At 41.5% G+C, this 22,202-nt stretch overlaps 1 protein-coding gene across 6 annotated transcripts in view; it reads left to right on the top strand.

Annotated features, from left to right (window-relative positions):
* The window catches only part of Chst9 (carbohydrate (N-acetylgalactosamine 4-0) sulfotransferase 9), a 223,140-nt gene that overhangs the window by 183,426 nt on the left and 17,512 nt on the right, over nt 1–22,202 (top strand). For 3 of the 6 annotated variants that reach the window (XM_005372734.2, XM_005372733.2, XM_013506121.1), the window contains one exon: nt 12,012–12,049. The exons of 1 other annotated variant lie outside the window; for it this stretch is intronic. In XM_005372734.2, the coding sequence (XP_005372791.1) occupies nt 12,012–12,049 (38 nt within the window). Of the gene's footprint in view, nt 1–9,949; nt 10,011–12,011; nt 12,050–15,610; nt 15,719–22,202 lie in introns of those variants that run through there. 2 more of the 6 variants (XM_013506087.1, XM_005372735.2) reach the window with 2 other exon arrangements.

The following is a 22,202-nucleotide window of genomic DNA, read 5'->3' as shown; positions in this document are numbered from 1 at the left end:
GTCTGTCTTGCACTCATTTACTTAGCAGAACCCTCACCCTCAAACTTGGCATGTTTGCATTAATCTTTCTGAGACACCAACCTGTTCACTTGTTGGCTCAAAAGTCTTCAAGGGCCCCCTTATAGCAAATAGGCACCCAAAGTCATTCCTGAAGTATAAGGATCTTCCAGGACACCAGTCCATCGTGTACTTCTTTCCTGGTCTCTCATTACTGTATGTAGACAGCCTACACATCCCGCCAGACTGAGCTACACACTGCTCCTTATACAGGCACTGCTGGCTGTGTTTCTGCTCCAGCTCACTGTGCTGCTGGAAGGCTGCTGCCCAGCTTCTACCAATATCCTACACAGGTCAGGTGCTGTCTCCTCCACCAAGCTGCCCCAGTACCTTCCCCAAACAGGACTGCTTCTCTCTTTTTGATTGGTCCAGTCACTTGGAAATGTTCAAGTTCTCTTTTCCTTTATACAGTCAAACCACTTAAAGAGTTGTAGCAAATTTAGTATTCACAACCTGCCATGATGCGCTAAAGCAGAAACCAAAACTACAGTGTCATCTGCCACATAACTGACAGTGGCAAGGCGAAGTTTAGGAAAATCTGAAAGTGCCTCCGTCACCACTTGCACTCTATCAGGTTTAAGTACGTTTCACCTCCGACTACATGTGCACTTTATTCTGAATATCTGAAAGCTCCATGCTTTGATGTTGCTGTTTGTGGGACTGAAACAGCTCATTTTGTTTCCTCTACTTTATTTCTGTACCTCCAGAGCTCCTAGCATATTACTTTGTCCAGAACAGATGCTCATTAAAATGTCATTGTAGGACTAAATGGATGAGTTCTGCTAGAGCCAAAGAAATCTCCACCTAGGGGACAGGATCAGAAAAGTCTTTGGCTTCAAAACAAAGTCAGGTGAGAGTCTATCTATACTTTTTAAAAACATAATCAATATTTTAATTGATTCAAGTTATACATTTAAGCTTATAAAAGTTTGAAAATTGTCTTGAATGCCCCAAATTTGTTTAGAGACAAGGAAACGGAGCCAGCATCAATACCCCTATCTCTTAGGCTAAATTAATTCCTGTGGTTCTAGATTTTTTCTCAAACTTTGAATTATTTTTAACTGAATCATCACTGTATTGAACCATTATTGTTGCAACTTCCACACTTTTTGGAACAGGGTAAGAAATAAATAATTGGCAATTTAATTTCTCAGCTGATAACTGTAAAATGTACCAAGGTAGTTTTCTGCATCTCATTCACACAGGCCTGTGTGTGTATACACTCAGGCATGCATACTCACACCACACGACTCACACATACACCCGCATAATCTACTTGCACCACAACTATCTTTGAGAAATAGACAACAGCAACTGCAAAGGGAAATTCTCTGATTATGGTGAGAATTATGTCATTCACTGCAGTGATAAAGATAATTGTTATCACTCTGCTTGTTATTACTCAAGGTCCAGATGTGATGCCTGGCTATTTCAGCAGTAGATATATAAATAATGCATACAGATTTCTGACAACAAGAGATCAAGGTACTAGCTACACATGACACCTAAAATCCCTGCTTCTAGATGGCTCTCAGTAGGGGATAAAAAGCAATTGATGGCTCTCTTGAGGATGAAAGCAGCAAGATAACATGTCTACTCTATATTTATTAGTACATAGTCTCCCAACCATCTGTCAGAGAAACAGACTGACTTCAACCAACAGCTTATATCAAACTGGTTTTCTAGACAAAGAAACTGAGGCTTGACAGAGAATGAAGTATAGGCTCAGCGAGAGCGTTCTGAGTGCCTGTAATTCACTTCGCCCCTGGGTTCCTGCACCCCTCATCCGTTTTCTGCTCAGTGTTTCGGGGCATTGTTCCTTCAGTTTGCACTGAGTTGGTTGGAGGTAGGCACCATAGGTTTGATTGATATAGCAATTTGCATCTCAAGGCATTGCTCGATAAATACAGCACAATGAAAGGCTACTCTCTCACAAGCCCCTTTCCCCCTTTGGGCGGACTTTAGAAGCTCATTGATGTCACTTCCTTCCTCAGTCAGCAAGTGAATTTTCTTTAATTCTCAAGACCAGCTGTCCATGCTGTCAACAGAAAGTTATTAAAATTCCTTTAAAGTGAATAAAAATAGCCTAAAAGCAAATGTACTTGGAAACAGGAAAGAATCAGTATGCAAAGTCCACAAACCTCTGAGCAAAATAATGTTGATCCAACCAGAGATTTCAAACATTGTGTATTCAAGATGCAAGAAAAAAATAATTAAAAGCTGCTAAACCACATACTACTTAATCTTTTATTAGCAAAGGCTTATACAGTTAAAATTTATCCCCTTAAATTCCACTTCTTTTTTTTCCAAATATGATTTTAATAAATTTGGGAATAATTTAGGTTTTTGAGTGGAATTCCCTCCTTTTTCTTACATGGGCCGAAGAACATTTACATCTCCGCCAGGCTGTGAGGATCCATACGCAAAAGGAAAACATTATCATTATCAGCAATCATGACCACTTGGGCACCCAATAATATTATAATTATATATTTTAATTTATTAGAGTTTTAATAGCTCAGAGGAAAAGATTAATTTCTCTCACAGTTAAGTAGCTATAACTCACAAAAATGAACTGTCTGGCTCCCGGGTCCCCCTCATTCCCAACTTCCTGCCTGACTTGAGTCACCAGAAGACAACCCTGTTAACTTTTAGAGCAGCCCTTGCTTCATCTTCAGTCCCCCAGCCATGGGGCCCTTACCTTGTTGTCTGAATTGTGTGCAACCTGGTAAGCAAGTCCCTTCAAAGTGCGGACATGTTCCTTGCCACATTCGCCAACCACAGTTACCAATCCCTTCCTCATTTGGACAGATGCCCTGGATGTGAGACTTAGCCTGACCCTTGCCAAGAATGCTTGTACCCACACTGCACCCAAACAGGCCAGCTTGCGTCTTGGGTTCCCACCCGTCACTCAGGGACAGTACCACCACCCCAGGCTTTCTTCTTATGTGTATTGCACGGTGCAGGTAAAAAGAAGCTAATGTGTTCACTGCCTCCCCACCATGAAAATTTGTTATTGTAAATTGGAGTGCATGGAAAGAAAATGGTAAAAACATGGGTAAATTTAAGCCAAAAGGATACTTTGTAGTATTGTTCTCTTAGGAAGTATTATAAACAATGAACTTCTAAACTGTCTAGAATTAACTTTGAGCTTTTACTTTAGCCCCAGAATATGGAATACTTACTGTGTTCTTAATGCAGAACTTAATGATACTAAAGATGCCATATAATAGGAGAGGTGTACTTAAAAATTCTTAGAAAATCAGCTGGGAATTAATACCAAAAGAGCTACTCTCACAAAGCGAAGTATTTTATGATCTAGAATTCAGTGGAAATCAATTTCAGACCCTAATATGGGTCATCTAATTTTTTTAACCCAGGAACTTTTCCTTTCATGAACTATCCAAGGTCAGAAACAGCTGCCTTCAGCATGTTGGAAGATAAAATAAGGCTCTACCCACTGAAAATACTGGGGATCTTTCCATAAATATGTACTGGACACCTAGGAAATGCCAGGACTGGCTGAGTTCTGCGGATATAATAATAACATGAACAGTAGTCTCTGACTTCAAGGAGCTTGCACTACAGAACAGAAGACAAGCAAACAAGTAACAAACACAAAAGTAAAACAGTTTCAAATTATGGTATATGTGCTATGAAAGAAACAATGGGGTAAGTCAGAATGACGAGAGATGGAAGACAAGAGAAGGAAGCCCTGAGGTCTTAATATTAAACTGACCTACACATACACACACACGCGCGCCCATCCTGCAAAGTTGGAGAGGCAACAGTGTACAAAGGGCCAGACACCAGAAAGTACTAGAAATGACAATAAAACCCTGAAGGAGAGGAAAGGTGACACAGCAAGGCAAGGCTGAAGAGGCAGGCAAAGAGCAGACGGTGCAGGCTGTGTGAGACGGGTGAGAGGTTTGTAGAGACCCTCTGTGAAAACAGGGAGACCCTAAACATCATCGTCTGGGAAGATACACTGATGAGCTCAGCGAGGTAGTGGCTACAGCCAGAATGGCATGAATTGTGGGTAAGGAGCAAGTACCTCATGCTGAAATGCTCAAAATTCAGAAATTTTTTGAGCACAGATGTGACATCACTAGTGGAAAATCCCACGCAATAAAACTTTGTTTTGTGCACAAAATTTTTGAAAATATGGTATGAAATTGCCTTCAGGCTGTGTGTATAATTTGCTTATGAAAAATAAATGAATTTTGTGTTTAGACTTGGGTATCAGCTCCAGCATATCTCATTATGAATATGCAAATATTCCCAAATCAGAAAAAAATATCTGAAATCCAAAACACCACTGGTACCAACTATTTCAATTAAGGGACGTTCCACCTATATATTAGGAAGACACTGAAATACTGTCCCTGCTGCCCATGCCTCTCTACCCCTTGGCCCTCATGTCTTTTCTAAGTAATGGCTGCAGCTCTGGGCCCCTTTGCAAGGTCCTTGGGCTTTCATTCATTGAATTACCAAATCTATCCTGTCTCAGATCACCGTATATGAGGCCTTTTCCCAAAATTCTCAGATTCCTTCCTATATTACCCCAATGGAAAGGACAGACATACTCCAGCATTCTGTAGTTGCAGACTATCAAATTGTTCTACATATTAAGTAAATAATAGGCATTTTGCTTCCAGAAAAAGAGGAATAGATTCACCGTTTCACCCCCTTTCCCTTCTCCTGTTTTAAGACTTCATGTGTGGCACTTTGAAAAACAGTCTGAGCATCCCTAAAGAAAGACTCATGCCAAGTGTAGGAAATCATACAGAAGCGGAGCACGTCACGGAAGAGGAGGAAACAGAGCCAATAGGCTCTTTGGGAGCAGGGAGAAAGCTGTCTGGCAGCAACTATCTTGTTCACAGTTGGGTTCCCAGAGCTTAGTACCCATGTATGACACACGGTAGCTGCTCCAGTGGTATTTGTTGAGTACATGAATAAATTACACCAGATATGACTCTTTCTGATCTGTATTCCTTGTACCTATTTGTTGCGAATTACTCTGAAATATTTCTTCAACATGCTTTCTTTGGTTCATTTCTGTATCTTCCTTCTCATTTCTACCTCCCTAGTCTAAGCCCCAAGTAGTTATCTTGTTTATCTATCTCACCTGAGTCTCCTATTTATTCTATAATTTCTCTCCCTACTCAGTCCAATCTACTCACCATATTTCCCACCACCTCTGCTAAAAAAGCCATGAGAGTTGACAAACTGTCCACTGCTTCAAACATGAAGAAATGGAATGGTTTTCAGGTCATCCAAACCTCTCCAGGCCGTGCCGTTTCCCTCTAAGCCCTCCCCTGTAGTCAGACCAATCATTTTCATGGTTCTTTCCAAATTCAGTCCATTTTTGAAATTCCTGTCTTCTCATGATGTTTGTCCTCCCCAAATGTATGTCTAACTTCTTTGTATCATTAAGCTTGTGCCTGAACATAACTACCCAAAGCTACCGTACATATTCTCAACTCTGTTTTTAAAAGGGGATACTAAGAAATCAACTAAAACTGTGGGCCTGAATTGTTAATAATACATTTCTGCATAAGTTAAATGGAAGTAGAATAGTGGGTTCCCAAGATGAATTAAGTTTGTGTGCCTTCTCTGTTTCCTCACAGCATGCCATTCGTAATGCTACTAAAACTCCTCTGAGGGGATGTTGCAATTTCTCTCTATGTATCTCCCTCTTGATTCTGGCTTTTGTGAGTGTGGGTACCCCACTGTATGCATCTTTGTATAACCAGACTTTAGGTAACATAATCTTTGCATAACCAGACTTTAAGTAACATAGTGACAGACTTCAGGTAACATAGTGAAAGTACTATATTTTTTTAGAATGAATATACTGTAAGAAACTGAATGCACACTTTCAGCCCATTAAATTAGAATAAATGGTTAGAGTCCATAGTTCTGAGGGGCCAGAAAATTCTGCAGAGGAGCTGGGTTCTGAGAAATTCTTTTATATGTCCAGGCCTGTCATTCCATTAAATTCTGCAGATTTCTTAGATCTGTGGCTGGTCATTGCCCTGTTTTGCTGTGTGGTGGCTTTTTCCTGAGGAGCAGATTCATAGCTGCTCTGAGAGCCTCAGAAGGGTCTGTTCCCTGAAAGAGGTCAAGCACCACTGTATGAAACTGTTTGAGCAGCAAAAGAACTTCCCCTGGAGTTTCAGTCAGTTTGAGATCGTTAATCAAACTTCTTACAATTGGAGGGATTAATGAGTCTCACTGCAGAGCTTAGAGAATTAGATACCATTCTTGGAGAATTATAAATCTTAGCGAAAGAGCTCCCCTCCAATACTGGTGAGAGCCAGCTGGGGGCATTCATACACCACCCAGCCCTGAAGCTCCCAAATGGACAACGAGGGCTCAACACCACCTTCACCCTTAGCTGATCCAGCTGTGTCCATGGCTCCCTTTGCCCTCCCCAGCTTCTTCCGCTCGATTTTTGAAGGCATAATGCAACGTAAGCTTCCTGGGATAGCTGTTTCTATGTTCCACTTAGTCCACATTTCGGCCCCCTGTCAAGTGAGTGTCTTTATTTTGTTCCCTTCTAGTCTTCATCTAACCAAAAGCTGAAAGGAGAAGATCCAAATGGGATTAGTTTTGTCCTAAAACTCAGCTCTTTCTCTATGCAGAATAGCAAGATTCTGCATTAGCGTGCTGGGGTTCTTTCACTGGCAGACCATGTAATTTGGACACTTCTTATAAATTATATGGGCCCTGGTCATTTAATGTAAAAGGTAGGGATAATAGTCTCTACCTCCCGAGGTTGTCCCAAGGGTGTGATAGATGCCAAGTACCTCACTCAAGACCCCATACATTTACTCAGTAGCCGTGTGCTTTCCTCCCTGACCCCAAGGAACGGCCCACACAGGGCATGAGAATTTACTTGAATTAGTTTCCTATTGCTACTGTAAGGAATTACAGTTGTCCCTCACTCCCAAAGGGATTTATTCCAGAAATCCTCTCGAATACCAAAATCCTTGGATGCTTGATCCCTCATATAAAATGGTGTAGTATTTGTTTATATCCTGCACACATCCTCCTGTATAATTTTAACCATCTCTAGATTACTTAAAATATCTGATACAGGGTCACTGCTACGTATAAGTCACCATGCTACTTTGTTCAGGAAATAATGGCAGAGGAAAAGTCTTCAAATATCCAGTACAGATGAAATTTTAAAAACTCTTTTCTATCCATATCCCTGTAATCCCAGCACTCTGGGAAGCTGAGGCAGGAGTATTGCAATTTTCAGGCATAACAAGACCCTGTCCATAGATAATAAATAGATAGATAGATAGATAGATAGATAGATAGATAAATTTTCTATGTATGGTTCATTGAATCTGTAGATTCAGAACCTGAAGATACAGTAGATGACTATACCACTAATTTAGTGGCTTAAAGCAATACAAATTTGTTAATCTTCTGGTTCTGGAGTTCAAAAGTACAGATGGGTCTAAAATTAAGATACCGGCCAGGCTGCATTTTCACTGAAGCCTCGAGGGGAACCCCATTGCCTCCTGTGTCCAGATTTCCTAGGGGCTGCTCTTCCAGCACCAGACCACTCCATCCTCTGACCCCTCATCTCAAGGCCTTCCCTCTGCCTGTGCCTCTCCTGCCCTGTAGGATAAGGAAAGGCCTTTCTGATTACATTGCACACATCCAGATAATCTTCCCATCTCCAAATTCTTAGCTTAACCATATCTACAAAGTCACCGAGTCACATAAGGTATCGTAGCGCCAGGCTCCATCCATTAGGGTCTGGACAGCTGGGGGTCATTATTCAGTCCACTGTCATTGCTAGTTCTGCTGGCATAACTGACAGATATCTTCATTTTAATTGTGGCCCCTGACCCCACATAGTAACTTCTTAAATTGAGTCTTTTTTCTCACTGTATCTATAAAAGTGTCATCGTCACTTGTCCCCTGAACTAAGCCTTTGGGGCTGTGCTTGCTCCCTGCTCCTGTACTTCTCGGTTCCAGTCACTCTGCAGAACCTACCTCCGCACGCTGGCTTCCCCACAGCCTCCCTCCACCCCGCTCGCGCTGCCTGGGCGCAGACCCTGTCCTTCCCGCCTTGACACTGCTTGCACTCGCTGTTTTCTCCATCCCGTCTCCCCTGCCTCTTCAGCCCACCCTCTGCACTGCCATCCAGCTCCTTTTACTCCACAGCAGCGTTGGTCACTGCATCCCTCTCTGAAAGACTTTGGCTGAACCCCACACTACCTACAAGGCCTCCAGTTTTACCCCAACTCAGCAACCTCCCAAGGCTGGGCTTTTTCCCTCTCCCCATACCATTTGCTTCCCACCTGCTGTAGCTTTTGTTTGACTCTACACTAGGCCCCCAGCCATTGGACGTATGTCCCAAGATGTTCTCCCAGGGCCTGAAACTACTGACAGTACCAAATCCTATCTGTACTATGCTTTTCCGATAAAGGCTCATGATAAAGCTTCATTTATGACTAACCATAGTAGGAGATCAGCAATAACAATAAAATAAAAAAATTATAACAGCACTCTGTAAGAAAAGACATTTAAAACTTACACATTGTTTCTTCCTGTAATTTTCCATTTAAGGCAGATCATGGTTGATTATGAGTGACTAAAAGTCTGAAGAGTGATACACAGATAAGGGCAGCATTGTGTGAGCCACAGGGAACTCCTCCCAGTGCAGCCACACACCCTCTTTCCTGGCTCTAAAATGCTGCTCACTCTGCCCCCAACTGCCTGGAGTGACCTTTGTTTTGGTTACTTTTCTCTCGTTGCTGAGACAAATACCCAACTCCCAAAATGAAGGAAGGAAAGGTTTCTTTAGCTCCCGGTTTCTGGAGGTTTTAGTTCATAATCAGCTGGCTCCAAGGCAGGGTGGCGGGGCACAAGGGCAACACTACAGCAAAAGTAGCAAGAGCACAATGGTGAAGAACAAGCCTCTCTTCCTCCCTTATATTGTAAGCAGGCTACCCCCACCCAGGGGGCATGTAGCACTCACATAATGTCCACACCCTCCTCTTGTACAGGCTCTCAAGATGTATGTCAAGGTAAGGACCCTGGCTCCCTGCTTAGTCGCTTACTTAACCTTCTAAACTTCTCAAATTAGACAGTGAACAACAACCCAGAGCTGCAAGGGCATGTCCCTTTCACTCCAGGATGTAGAACTGCTGAGTCACTTAGCCAATCCTCTAGACTCCTCAAGTTGACACAGTGTATCAACCATAACAACTCTCTAGCTTCTTTGCCTGCAAATTTCATGCTTATTTCATTTTAATCCCCACAAATCTGGGCAGGGGTACAACTCTGTTACAGCCAGTGCATGATGTAACTGACCTCACATGGAACACCTCGTGATTGGCAAAGCTTTCAGGAGATGCCCGGCTGTAATCTGGTCTATTTGCTAGAGGTCAGTGATGTCTTAGTCACTTCCTCATTGCTAAAATACAATACCAGATAACCACAAATTAAAGGAGGAGGGCTTATTCTGGCTTATACTTTGTAGAGGTTTCAGTCCTCAGTTGGCCAGCTCCAAGGCAAGATGGCATGGCACAGGGGCATGGCACTGGGAATAGCGGCTCACATCCTGTGGTCCAGGAAGCAGAGGGTGAAGCGGGAGGAGCCAGGGAGGGATGCAAACCCTTCCAGGTCACACTCACAGCGACCCACCCCTTCTGATGAGATAGCACCTTCTAACAGCAAGTCAGCTGTGATGCCCCATTGACCCAGTCATCCCCCAAACACATGAAGCTTTGGGGTCATTTTAGAACTATCCATAACTGTGGGTTATTATTAGTGTTTAATTATTGGATAGTTTTCAATATTATTTCTTCTCTTACATTCGTCCAGATGTCCCTTGGTCCCTAACAAAGCACAACTGAAGACTTTGTGGTGCTGATGTCATCCTCCATCCAGTCTCTAAATCTCTACTCCAAGTGGCAACTAGAGTGAGATGGTCTTTTTTTTTTTTTTAAATGCAACCCTATGCATGATATTTTGAGGTCCCTACTTACACCCTGCTCTAAAATCCCTTAAGGGCTGACTTGCTGTTACTCTTCTGATGACTCTTTACGTTCCCCAAATGGTCTCCATGGGCTGGCTTGCTGTCTGAGTCCTGTCTGCCTGTCCTGCCTCACCTCACACCACAAGCCCCTTACTTCACTCCCACTCTCCACCACCTCCCAACGCTCCCTCCTTGCACACAGCCTTTGCACCTACGCCCCCTTCTGCCGGCCTGTTTACCCGCCTCTTCTCAGGGAAGGTAGCTACCTTATCATCTTTCCGCTGACAACCCAAATGTACCTTCTTTGGGGAATCAGTATTTGAATATGGGTAATCTAATTCAAAAGCTTTTCCCTCAAACCATGTTGCCTCTTCTTTAAACACAGTGCTTTTAATCTGACAAAAGAAATCTGAATATTAAAACACATCAAGAGTATGTGATTGAGCACTGCTCTTTCAAAATGAAGAAAATTGGCTTTTCTTATCTGGAAACTCCAAGGTTGGCCCCAGGCATTTCTTGACAATGACAACATCAAATATCCCGCTCCTCCTACTCTGTCTTCCTTCTTCTGCATCCCATATGACACCTCACCTGCTATTAAATACTCAGAAAATGTTAGCATATACTTATTAGTTGATTAATTGAATTATATATTTAACTTAGTTACTCCTTTTTTAAAAAAGCTCGGCAACTTTTTAAGTGACTAAACATGCAACTGTCATATAACAGTTATCCTCTGGACATGTATTTCAGAGAAATGAAGACTTGTGTTCACATAATAACCTCTACACAAATGTTTATAGCAGCTTTAAGTATAACAGCAAAAACTCGGAATTGAACCAGATACCTATGAACGTTACTAAACACAGCATGGGGTCTCCAAACCATGGAATACTGCTCAGAATGAAAAGGGCGCCAACGGCTGACACACACCGTAGCCTGGATGAATCCCCAGAGAATTACACTAAGTGAAAAACCAAGAGTCTCAAACTGTTATTTACACTAGATGATTCCATTTCTACACCATTCTTGATTTTCAAGACGTTACCATTAGCAGAAGCTGGGTGAAGGATACAGAGAAACTCTGTATTATTTCTTACAGCTACATATGACTCTATAATGCTGTTAATTAAAAAGTTTACCTTGCAAAGGGCGTGCTTAATTACGTATAAGGGACGCACTGAGTTGTTCACAAACAGAATAACGGTGGTGCTGGCAAGTTTGCTTTCTTTTTTGTTAGTCTGTTGATTATTTGTTTAGGATTACTAAGGATTTTATTGCTTTCCACTTAAGGTGTGTGTGCTGATTCCTTTCAGGTTATTGTCACAGTGACCAAGGCCAACTGTTTTGCATCCTTTTCTTAGTCTCTGTTGGCTTGCATGTATTACTCTGAATTTTGCCCATCCTGACTAACATGCCATTTACAGAACCTTTGGTTTATACTTCCATCTCCCGCAGTACTGTAACAACAAAGTAAAACAACGTCTTCATCACTTCTTAGGTAGGAGATGGGTTTTTAAAAGCAGCACTTTTACCTTCTGCCTCCTCAGATGTCCTGGTCTAGTTCCCAGGGTTCCATGAGCTCAGTATTGTCTGATGCTTCAACAGGATATCATTGTTTGGAGACCATGGACTGACTGTTGTTCACATTTTTCTTCAGTTCTTTTCATCTCTTTATCATTTTTCTGCCAAAGTTTAATACATTCTGCTGGTTATCCTTTGGATTTCCTCTCCTCTTTCTGTTATCCGTGCCCAACATGCTTCATTTAGGTTTTGCCTTTTCCTCCCCAATAATTGGAGCGATTGTAACTTCCCATAGTGTAACACTAATCCTTGTTCATAGAGCCCAGGGCTGCTATGGGGATTTTGACAAAACAGTATCAGGACTGCATTGGTGGGTTGATTTTCACGCCTTCATGTAAAATTTTTCTGCTTTCTTTTTCAGTGACTACAGAAAAAATCCAGGAACATATTATCCACCAGGTATTGCCTCACTTCTCTATGATATAAAATTTTGTATTAAATGTGCATAAACATTTGTAAATGTTTTTAAAAGATGACTCCCATTGTTAGATATGAAAAATGTGTAAGTTATTGTTTCTGAGAAAATAAGTCAACTGTGGATGATTGTACATTTTCTTTGCCCCCGTCTAGTGCTTTCCTCCACCCCATCCAACCCAAAATCAGAAATAGTAGACAAGTGAGTTCTGCCAGTTCTACCATGTAAGCATGGCTCAGATCATCTTGTGACCTCTATTATTGATACCATTATGACAGCAGATACTTTGATCTACTTTTCCCCTAAATATAGAGGACCCTCCTCTGTGACTCTCTCAAGTGTTCATCCATGCAGGTGAAAGTCACTCCCTCCCAAGCAGTTAAGAGTTCAACCCCGACCAGCAAAACACCACCCAAGGCAACTTTTCCTTCTGATCTTCCATTTCTACTCATAGTCACCTGGCATTTTCCTGTCTGCTTCACTCTTTTCTTATCCAGTCTTCTTAGTGATGTGTTATTTGTATTTTCTTATACATAACTGTTTAAGGGGCTTGTGACATGCAGTCCCACATACAAACCAAGAGGGGCCTTCAGCTGAAGCCGGCAGTGCCTCCCCACCTGCTTCTTCCGTGGGCCATGTGATCCGTACATACTGTTTGTGCACTGCACTCGGAGAAGGCAGACATTGGCCTGCCAGAGAATATGCTCAGATTTCGCTTACAGATACAAATCTCCATGCTTTTCTTCCTTCCTCTGGAAAAAGTTATAAATCACCATTGCCAAGAAGAAGAGAGGCAAATCTACCTTTCTACCAGCCAAGGATACATTTTCCAAAGACGTAAATGCTCTCCAAAAGATGTTCCAATTCTAACTCCCTCTCAGTCTACCCAAGCAAAGCTCTAGTTTTACCCAGTCTGTGCCAGATGCCCTGTGATACATCAAGCTTTCAACACAGGGAACTTGTTTGATTAAAATACTATCCTGCAAACTCAGTAAGCAAAATTTAACGTTTATCGGGTACCTTTTGGCTTTCGAACATAGTCGCAAATATTGACTTGCAAAACCATGGTTGTGTAATGACAAAAGCAGGTGGCCATTCCAAATAGTTTATTTATCTTTTGGGCTTAGCGTCTTTATCATCGTATTTTCAGTTATTTGTATGTACTCAAGTGATTTCATAAGGCTGAGCAACAGTGAAGCCGTAAACTTTACTGCTGCCATTTTTGTTTATTTAAGTCCCATATGGAATAATCTCCTTATCAAGAGACCTGTTTTTCTTATTTATTTAATAACTTAAAGAATTGGTCGTGAAAATATATTAAGGCTATTTCTTAAGAGTAAATTTTCATTTCCTGTTATTTTCTTCCTCTCTACATTTGGCTGAACTAATAGGATATGTAGACAACAAAAGAGAACACCAAATATTTACTCATAATCTTAAACTTTGATTGGATGCCAGATAAAATCATGATCGTTCTTCGTCCAAATGAGAAAGTCAAATTCTTTGGACTTTAACATGAGAGAAGGTCGTAATATTTTATGTATACAGTCATTCTCCAAGGATAGTTGTGTTGTGCAATCATTGTCTACCAGCTTGTATTTCTAATCCTACAATGGAACTTTTACTCATTCCTCTTCCAATTAGAGATGTCCTCCCCACTCCCGAAAATGCACTGGCCATAGAGTTCACAGAGGATCTTACTCCTCTACTTTGTCTGCATTCTGGCACAGAGCCCCAAAAATGAAGTCATCCCCCTTTTCAAATCACTCTGCCACGGAAGGAATTTAGCTCTTGAAAAAAATTTTTGAAAACTCACTTTGGATAGTCAGTAAGGTATTCTTTATCAGACAGAAATATAAAGTAGAGCACTACTGAACATTAATCTTACCCCTAAATCCTTCCCGGTAGGCACTCTAGGTTGTGTAATTAAATTGAAATTGAAAATGAAGTCCTGTTTCTTTCCTTCTTTCTCCCTCCCCCTGATTAGGCAGGCTATGAGTTGTGCACCAGTATGAGAAATCAGGGCTGGAGAGGAAGGAGCACTCTACCGCACTGGCCAGTATTCAGGCTGCCGTGTGGCCCCCAGCTAGTTTACCACACCTGAGCTCAAAGAACAAACAGCTATTTGAGTCCTCTGGGGGCAACATTTGGATGCTCTCCTGTGTAATTCACTGGGGAAATTAGTGCACTTTTTAAGAGTAACTTGTTAATGCCGCTTGTTTATGAGAAGAGGACAAAAGTGGGCTGTGCAGCGCTTGCAACTCATGTCCCAGGATGGGGCGAATGCGTGACCCATTTTTTTCAGCTGTTCCTTTGGCAATTCAAAGCCACAATAATTTCCTATCTGGAAAATGTGACTTGCAGGGATGTAATCTTCTATAGGTTTTCTGAATAATTTTCACTATGGTAGATTAAAGAGAATACCCTTAACATACAACCAAAAATACTTCCAAACCAAATTAAAATATGGTCATCATAAGAAGGGGGGGAAGTATGTAAAACCCTTTTAATTTAACTTTTGGAAACTGCCTTATTATACCATAGACAATTGAAATCTCTAGTAAATTAATACCTTCTGTTTATACTTCTTTATATAGCAGGTAACTGAAGCCCATAGTGAATTAGTACCTTGTGTTTGTGTAGCTAGGTGATGAACAGGGACGCTAAGCAGGAGACTCTGTGTCATGTGGAGAGATGTTCATGCTGAGGAGAACAGTCCCAGGTCCCCAGAGCAGGAGCTGGAGGAGGAAAGCCTGCTTCACTGTCCGCCCAGTTCACAGCGGAGCCAACCGTGTCCCATGCCATTAGAACAATGCATGAGTTTCCCAGGGCTGCCAGAACAAAGTACCAAACACTGGGTAGCTGAACACAATGAAATAGTACGTGAGAAGAGGACATAGCAGCTGAATCAAGTGGGTCAAGTGGGACAGGGTCAGGCTGAGGAACAATGGTCACGGCTGTACCTGGGAAGCTGGAGGTCCAGCTCTAGTTTCTCAGTATCTGTCCCCATCCCCAGAAGTGGGAGTGTGTCAGAGCACACGTCCCTAGTACCCCCCTCTGCTTTTGGGATGGGTTGAGAGGGTGAGTGTAGTTTGAAGAGGCTCAGAGAAACTCTTGGGAATCTGCAGTTGGGAATGACAGGGGAGCCCATCCTCCACAGGAACTTGAAGCCCTTGACTTCTGAGATGTTCCCAGTCCTTGATGTGGGCAGGGGATGCTCCTCCTCTGCAGGCCCAGCCTGAGTCCAGCTTCCGCCCCTCTTGCCCCCTGAACATCCATGTGACCACCAACACCCCTAGTGGCAGAGAGAGAGTACAGCTTCTTCAGGGAGAGTACAGCTCCTTGAAAGTCCCAGCCCAAAGTCCGGACCTTAGTGTACTTTGTTTTAAAAATAAAATATTTTGACATACAATATGTGGTGGGCTGTTCCATTCAGTCTTGCTCTAGAACACACAAATGTTGGGGACAATCTTGCAATTTAAAAATTTATTATATGATGCTAATGAAAAGCCAAGACTGAAAGTGCACTCATGTGTTGTCTGTAGGATACATTCCTAGATGCTGAGCATGATTCCAAGGTCATTTGATCTCATACTCCTTCGGAAAGAATGCTCCACACCTTGCTAGATATATTTCCCATTCATCTCCTTCAGGTAAAGCTATTGTGTCATTAATAAAAGCATTTTACCAACACACTAATCCCTTTCTCTGTGGTACTACCTCATTCCTGAAGCCTTCCTTTATCATACAGCTGAGAATAATCTCTCCCTCTTCTGTTATCCCATTTTATCTGCCCCTTTGGTATCAGCCTTCATATTTCTACCCTGTATTCTTCTTATTTACATCCCAATGTAATTTTTGTGAGTAGACAACATCACTCTAAAGGGAAGAAATCGTGCGTGTTTTATCTCTGCATCCACTGTTAAGCCTTTCATATCATAAGGATGCAAACAATTTCTGGTCAAATGTAAATTCTGTCAGTCACTAAATTATTATTCTAGTAACCAGAGCAACTGCTAAATACAGTCAGTCTCTTTCCTGTACATCAAAATGTCCAAACCTGTGTGCCACTGATTCTTTAAGACAGGAACCAGGTGTTGCCTTTGCCCTTCCCGTGTGAGGAATCTAAACCACAGACAGAGGAGCCGGGTCAAGACTGTACATGGTCTCCATGAATACTGAGTTGGGAAGGAAAAGAATGAAAGAGTGTGGAGCTTCCCATTTTTATTTTGCTTTTATGTCCTTGCATATTGCTGCGGCATGTTAAACAGTTTGCTTAAGTCAAGTCCTGGGCACCTGATTTCTTTCCTGAATGCCAGTGTGCCAGTGCCATTCACTGCTGCCTTTTCATGTGGCATGAACTTTAGAACTTCTAAATTTAAAATGGGGTTGCATCACCTTGCACTATTCTTATCAAAATGGCCATGAACTCAAGGAGACAACTTCAACTTAAGGATAGTTTCTCTTCGCAAGTTTAGCACTAGTGCGGCTAGTGAAAAGCCCATCCCCCTAATTCTTTTAAGATAACCTTCTAAAATTGCAAGCTGTGCTTTTCAAAGATCCAATTTGTGAGTCTTTAAAAAGAAACATTTGAAAGTGGATCAAAAAGTGGTGACACTAATGGTGGTTAGCAAAGAAGTATTTATAAAAGATAGTCTTTTTTAAAGGTCAGATAGCATCTTACCTAAGAAATACTTAGGTGGAAATGTCAAAAGTGACCCTCTTTCATTGAAAGCCAAGAAAGGTAAAATACTGTGTGATGATATCCACGGAGTAATATATAGATGGATGAGACAAAGGGAGGTGGACAGAATGGCTCACAGGTGGTTTTAAAAGCATGAACATCAAGAAAATAATGGCTAATGGTGAATAAGCACCATGCGATGCATCAGCAGCTACAGACACTGATAGTTCTCATGCGGACACTCAGAGGGCTTCTGAACAACTGCACCCAGAGACTGACCTCATCATCAGTTTTCCATATCTCATTCATCAGTATTTTAATCTCCATCTTTTACAGATAGAAACTCCCAGTGAGAAGCGGGTTTGATTATTTTCCCATCCTGCAATGCTTAGCACTAATTAATAATAATAATAGTAATAATAATAACAGGATTATTATTAAATGCTTGATGATCTTTCTATGTGTAGGTGCTAAATTTCACATAAAATTGTCTCAGGCAAACCTCACAGCAGTAACCCCACGAGGCAGATACTAATCAAAAGATTCAAAGTTAGTGAGGTTAAGCAGGCTGCCCAAGATCATTGCACATGGTAAATGACCACACCAAAAGAACCAGACCTCTCAGCCACACAGCATCAGACACAGCCATGATCCTGGTTCTGTGCTGCTCTCCCTCCCTTTCTTGATAGATGCACAGCTGGGTAGGTGGCAAAGTTCAAACCTGCATCCAGATGTACCTCCTGCAGAATACCTTTCTCATCACCGTTATGCCCCACAACTGCTCCTCTGTGAGTTGTTCTGTGAATTAAGAATCCCACTTAGGACAAACTTCATTAATACCCCGATTGTGACACCAACACTGAAGTGGACAGCTGTGCCTTCTTAGAATATAGAAATGTATGATGTGGTGTCTTTTCTCAACACATTTCAACTGCCAAGATGAGCATACCCCTACTCAGGGGCTCCTGTTGAGCATTAAATTACTTTGCTTAATTAAATAAGTTCTAAAATCAAGTTAATCTTGTCTAAGAGAAAACTATTTGTCACCTGAAAAGAGATTTAAACCTGGAAAAAATATATACCTTGGGACAATCTTCTGTCCACTGGCCATTTTTCTTAGCAGAGCTTAGACAGAAATGTCATGGATATAAAGTGAGAATTGAAATAGAAACCTTTACTCTCTCCCTCTATAAAATGTTCTCTTATTTTTCTATTTTCCAGAAAATTGTCTTCCTTCTGAAGATTGTTGTTAGTTATAACATCATTGTATATTTATTCATAGGAGAAAGAATAGAATACTGAAACTGTACTGAAGAGGTAGTGTCTATTAAAAAGAATAGAAATGGTTAATATACCATCTAATAAAAATGAATCACTCCACCCAAGATGTTATTGTCTAACATTTAAGGCCTGTAAAATCTAGTCCCGTGTATAATTTTCTGGTCATTCTGTTTCTCTTCTTCCTCCTCACTCAAATTTGTCTAATCATATCCCTGTGCACTTGGCATCTGCCCCTGAAGCAGAGCTGGATGACTGAAATTATTCAGCTTAGTAACTTTTGTTAGAAAAATGATCAATGGCCATCATTTGGGATTTTTCAGTCAGTACTTTGTAACACACCCTCACAGCCAAGGTCTACACGCCAGGAAGACAACTAGTAGACCCCCTTCACCATTCAATTACTCAAACACTAACCCCATGGAAAGAGTTTACTTCCCTTCTTGGGTTAGAGCTATGGTTAAATGGGCCACAGAGCCAATTTTCATTGTTTCTGAATATATACTCTAAAATGCAGCAGCTTTTCAAATCTACCTTTGAGCTCTTTCATTCTTGTTATTCTTTCGTCTCATGACAAAGAACTAAATAAAGGTCTCCATCAGTCCTTGCACTTTTATCAAATGGAAAACTGATCTCTGCTGAAACTGAGTGAGAGAGACACCTCAGCAATCATTTGGGATGAGAGTTTCCTGTGGGTGAGAAGCAAAAGGAGGATGAAGAAGAGAAGGAGGAGGAAGAGAAGGAAAAGAAGAAGGAGGGGGGAGAAGGAGAAGAGGAAGAAGGGAAGGAGAAGGAGGAGGGGAGGGAGAAAACTGTATTTTAGGAAGCAGTGGTCATTAATACTGGGTGGATGCTGTAGAATCCATGTGATGTACATGATCTCAGTCCCTCATCCACAGTATCCCCTCCATCCACAGTATCTATCCACAGACTTCCCTGGTGTGTGAGCTTGTGTGTGTGTGTGTGTGTGTGTGTGTGAATTTTGCCAAGGAAATGCTCTGTGAGGCTCATCAGAATGTCACGAGTAAAGGAGGATACCCTAGAGAATATTCTACCTCTTGCTAGCGAGAGAAAGTGACCACAATTTTCTCTTTTATTGGGCATAAAGTGAAACCAATCTTACATAAGGTTTATTTTGCAAAATACTGCTGATTAGAAAACAAATTTCTGGGAAGGCCAACAAATACATATAGTGAAAATTCAGAGTACCAGGAAGCATCCAATGAAAGCTCCCTTGTCTTTATTAGGCTTACTGTGGAAAAAGTTAGCCGCAGAAGTGTTGTGTTACATTGTGTGGTCAATCATCAAACAAAGATGGAATAAACAAGATTCTTCTCTGTTTCATCCCTGGTATGCCTTGCTCAAATGTATTAAAAAGGAATAGTTTTATTATGCAATTATTGGATAATTCAATTAGGCCAATGTTCTCTGGATGTGGAGTAATGTAATTTAGTATGTTGAATAATTAGCCAATCAGATTTCTCCCATTTTCTAAAACAATGGATTAACTAAAATGTGACCATAAACAAAATAGATTTTATTAGGCATAATCTACTTTGTAAACTAATGAAATTAATTATTTGCCTGACCTAAAGCTTTGAAAATGAAAGACCAGCATTGAACACATGCTTCCAATTTTGATTCTGTTACTAAGATGACACTTAATAAAAGTTACAATTTAGCTTCCCCTCAAGTATTCCATACTTGAGACTAAATGACTCTTTAAAATATGTTCATCAACAGATGGAAGCCACTTATGGCCTCATAAACTCTAAGGCAAGTGAAATTATCTCAGCAAAATATAAAGAGATGACAATAAAGCCTCATCTGGTTATCGCAGAGATGATTAATGCATTGCATACTGGTTCAGTGATGCAATGGATATTGACAGATAATCACCCTTCTTCATATAAGAGAAATACTGGAGAGACAAATGCTAGTGGTGTGTGTTTTTAATCAATCAATACACAATTTCACCACATGCCGTGTATACAGAGCTACGTAAAGTGCTGCACAGTGCAGAAAAAAGTACCCACCCTCTACAAAGTGTCTGTTCCAAAGGTGCTTTTTATCTCAACAACAGACACGTCTAACAAGTCCAACATGCAGCACAGAATAGCAGGACGCAGGTTACTAATTGCAAGCTTAATAATTATGTCGCACAGATAATATGGGAGTTCGGAGACGTGGACAGTCAATAAAAAGCACAATGGGCAGGGAAGAATCCAGGAGGACTTTGAAGACCAAAGCTATTCAGCTCTGCATCAGGAGGAAATATAATCTGGTGGCGCTGAATATCTTGGAGTTTGGAAATGACCTCAGGAAAATTAGTGTGGCATTTTTCTCAAGCCTGCTTCCCGTGTTTTCCATTTTGCTACATCTCTACTAGTACCAGCCACCAGCCACTCGTTCTCCATGCCACTCCACTTCCTCCTTCTTCCACGCTCACCATAAGTCCATCTTCCACTTGGCCAGCAGAGTAGTTTTGTAAAATGCCAACTGTCATATGATTCCTACGCCCACCCCCATCTAAAAGCTGCAGTGGCTTCTACTGCACATCTGGTAAAAGCAGAGTCCTTACCATGAATTCTTCCCAGTGTGGTCCTACACTCCCCTTTGAGCTCTTGTCTCGCTGAGCCACTGTCCCTCTAGGGACAGGCACACTGGCCTGCCCTCTGGCCTTCTGTCTCACCTGGCTCATTCCATGCAAGGCTTGCAGGCGCCTGCTGCTCCTGGACCTTACGTTTCTTCTAATCCTTCACATCTCAGCTCATGTGTCTCCTCACAGAGCCATCTTCCCTGGACCTCTATGTAAAGCAGCCTCCTCCTCCTGCCTCTGACACCTGCGTTCTATCACATCCCTGTTTAATTCCTTGCCTACACCTCCCACAATCTAACTTCTTTGTATTCATTAGCCTGCTTGTGTATCAACTGTCTTCACCCACATGAACATCAATACTATGAGACCAGCAGCCTTTTGGATCTGTTCACTCTCCAGCCCCAGCACCACAAAACAGTCCACACACTAAGAGCTCAGTTAGTACTTCTTGAATGAATGTGTTAGTTAATTAAGGTTTCCTGTAGTCTGAGCATGAAAAGAAATATGTAAGTGAAATTATCAAGAGTGGGAATGAATATTTAAAGGGGAAAATGAATAGTCTGGAGTCTAAATACAGGAAAGGGCTGAGTAGGCTAAAAAAGAGAATTAATGGCTTTAGGGTTACTGTAGAAAGGTAATGCTCTTGGCAGAAATATAACTTTTGTGGTTAAAAGCTGCGTTAAATGAGTACATACCACATTTCAAGCACTATGTCTTTATTACATTTATTTTTCACAACCCATTAGGTCATCATCATTATCTCTATTGCAGAATCACAGATTGATTTAACAACTCAGTTATTCAACCAGGTATCTAATTTCAGTGTAGTTGACTTGTTAGAAAAATACTGACTCAGAGTCAATTGGTGGTTATAAGGAAAGCATTAATAGGGGTAAAAACATTAATCGTTCTAATTTTCAGAACTTGTCCCATTTCTCAAGTTGCTGGGCTGAAGTCGGTGTGGAATATATCTGTCAACCTGCCTTGGTTCACAGAGCTTCTCTCATAAATTGCTCGGTGCCATACATCCCCAAGGTTCTCCTCCTTCCGAGATAATGCAGGTCTCGCAGCTAGAAGTACTTTGAAAGAGACACCAAAGAGAAAAGGGCCTGCACAAAGGTAGAAGCAGAATGAAACCAGTTACCATGAAGAAAACCACTGAAGAGTGAAACAGCACCAGAGACTCTCACCAAAATGCAGCGCAAGGAATTTTTGCCCCTGTCTTTCTGGTCATCCACCTATGCTACCTCTGAGAATGTGGAAATTAGGCTTTGTTTAAAAATGAATTTTACCCTATGCATCCAAAGAATGGGGAGTTAGACGGTGCTGTGACTGAACAGGCAGGTGGCCTCTTATTCATGACAAGGAATCGATACTTTCTTACAATATATAAATCACCATGGAAACCAGGCATAATGGCTCTCACCTGGAAGACCTGCCTCCCTTCCTGGGAGGCAGGAAGATCATAAGTTCAAGCTCAGCCTGGGAAAATTAGTGAGTCCCTATCTCAAAATGAAAGAAAGAGAGAGAGACAGAGAGAGAGAGAGAGAGAGAGAGAGAGAGAGAGAGAGAGAGA

This window comes from Chinchilla lanigera, unplaced genomic scaffold (genome assembly GCF_000276665.1).
Source record: "Chinchilla lanigera isolate Chin_1 unplaced genomic scaffold, ChiLan1.0 scaffold00001, whole genome shotgun sequence".
NCBI lineage: Eukaryota > Metazoa > Chordata > Mammalia > Rodentia > Chinchillidae > Chinchilla > Chinchilla lanigera.
This window is presented reverse-complemented; position numbering and strand designations above follow the sequence as displayed.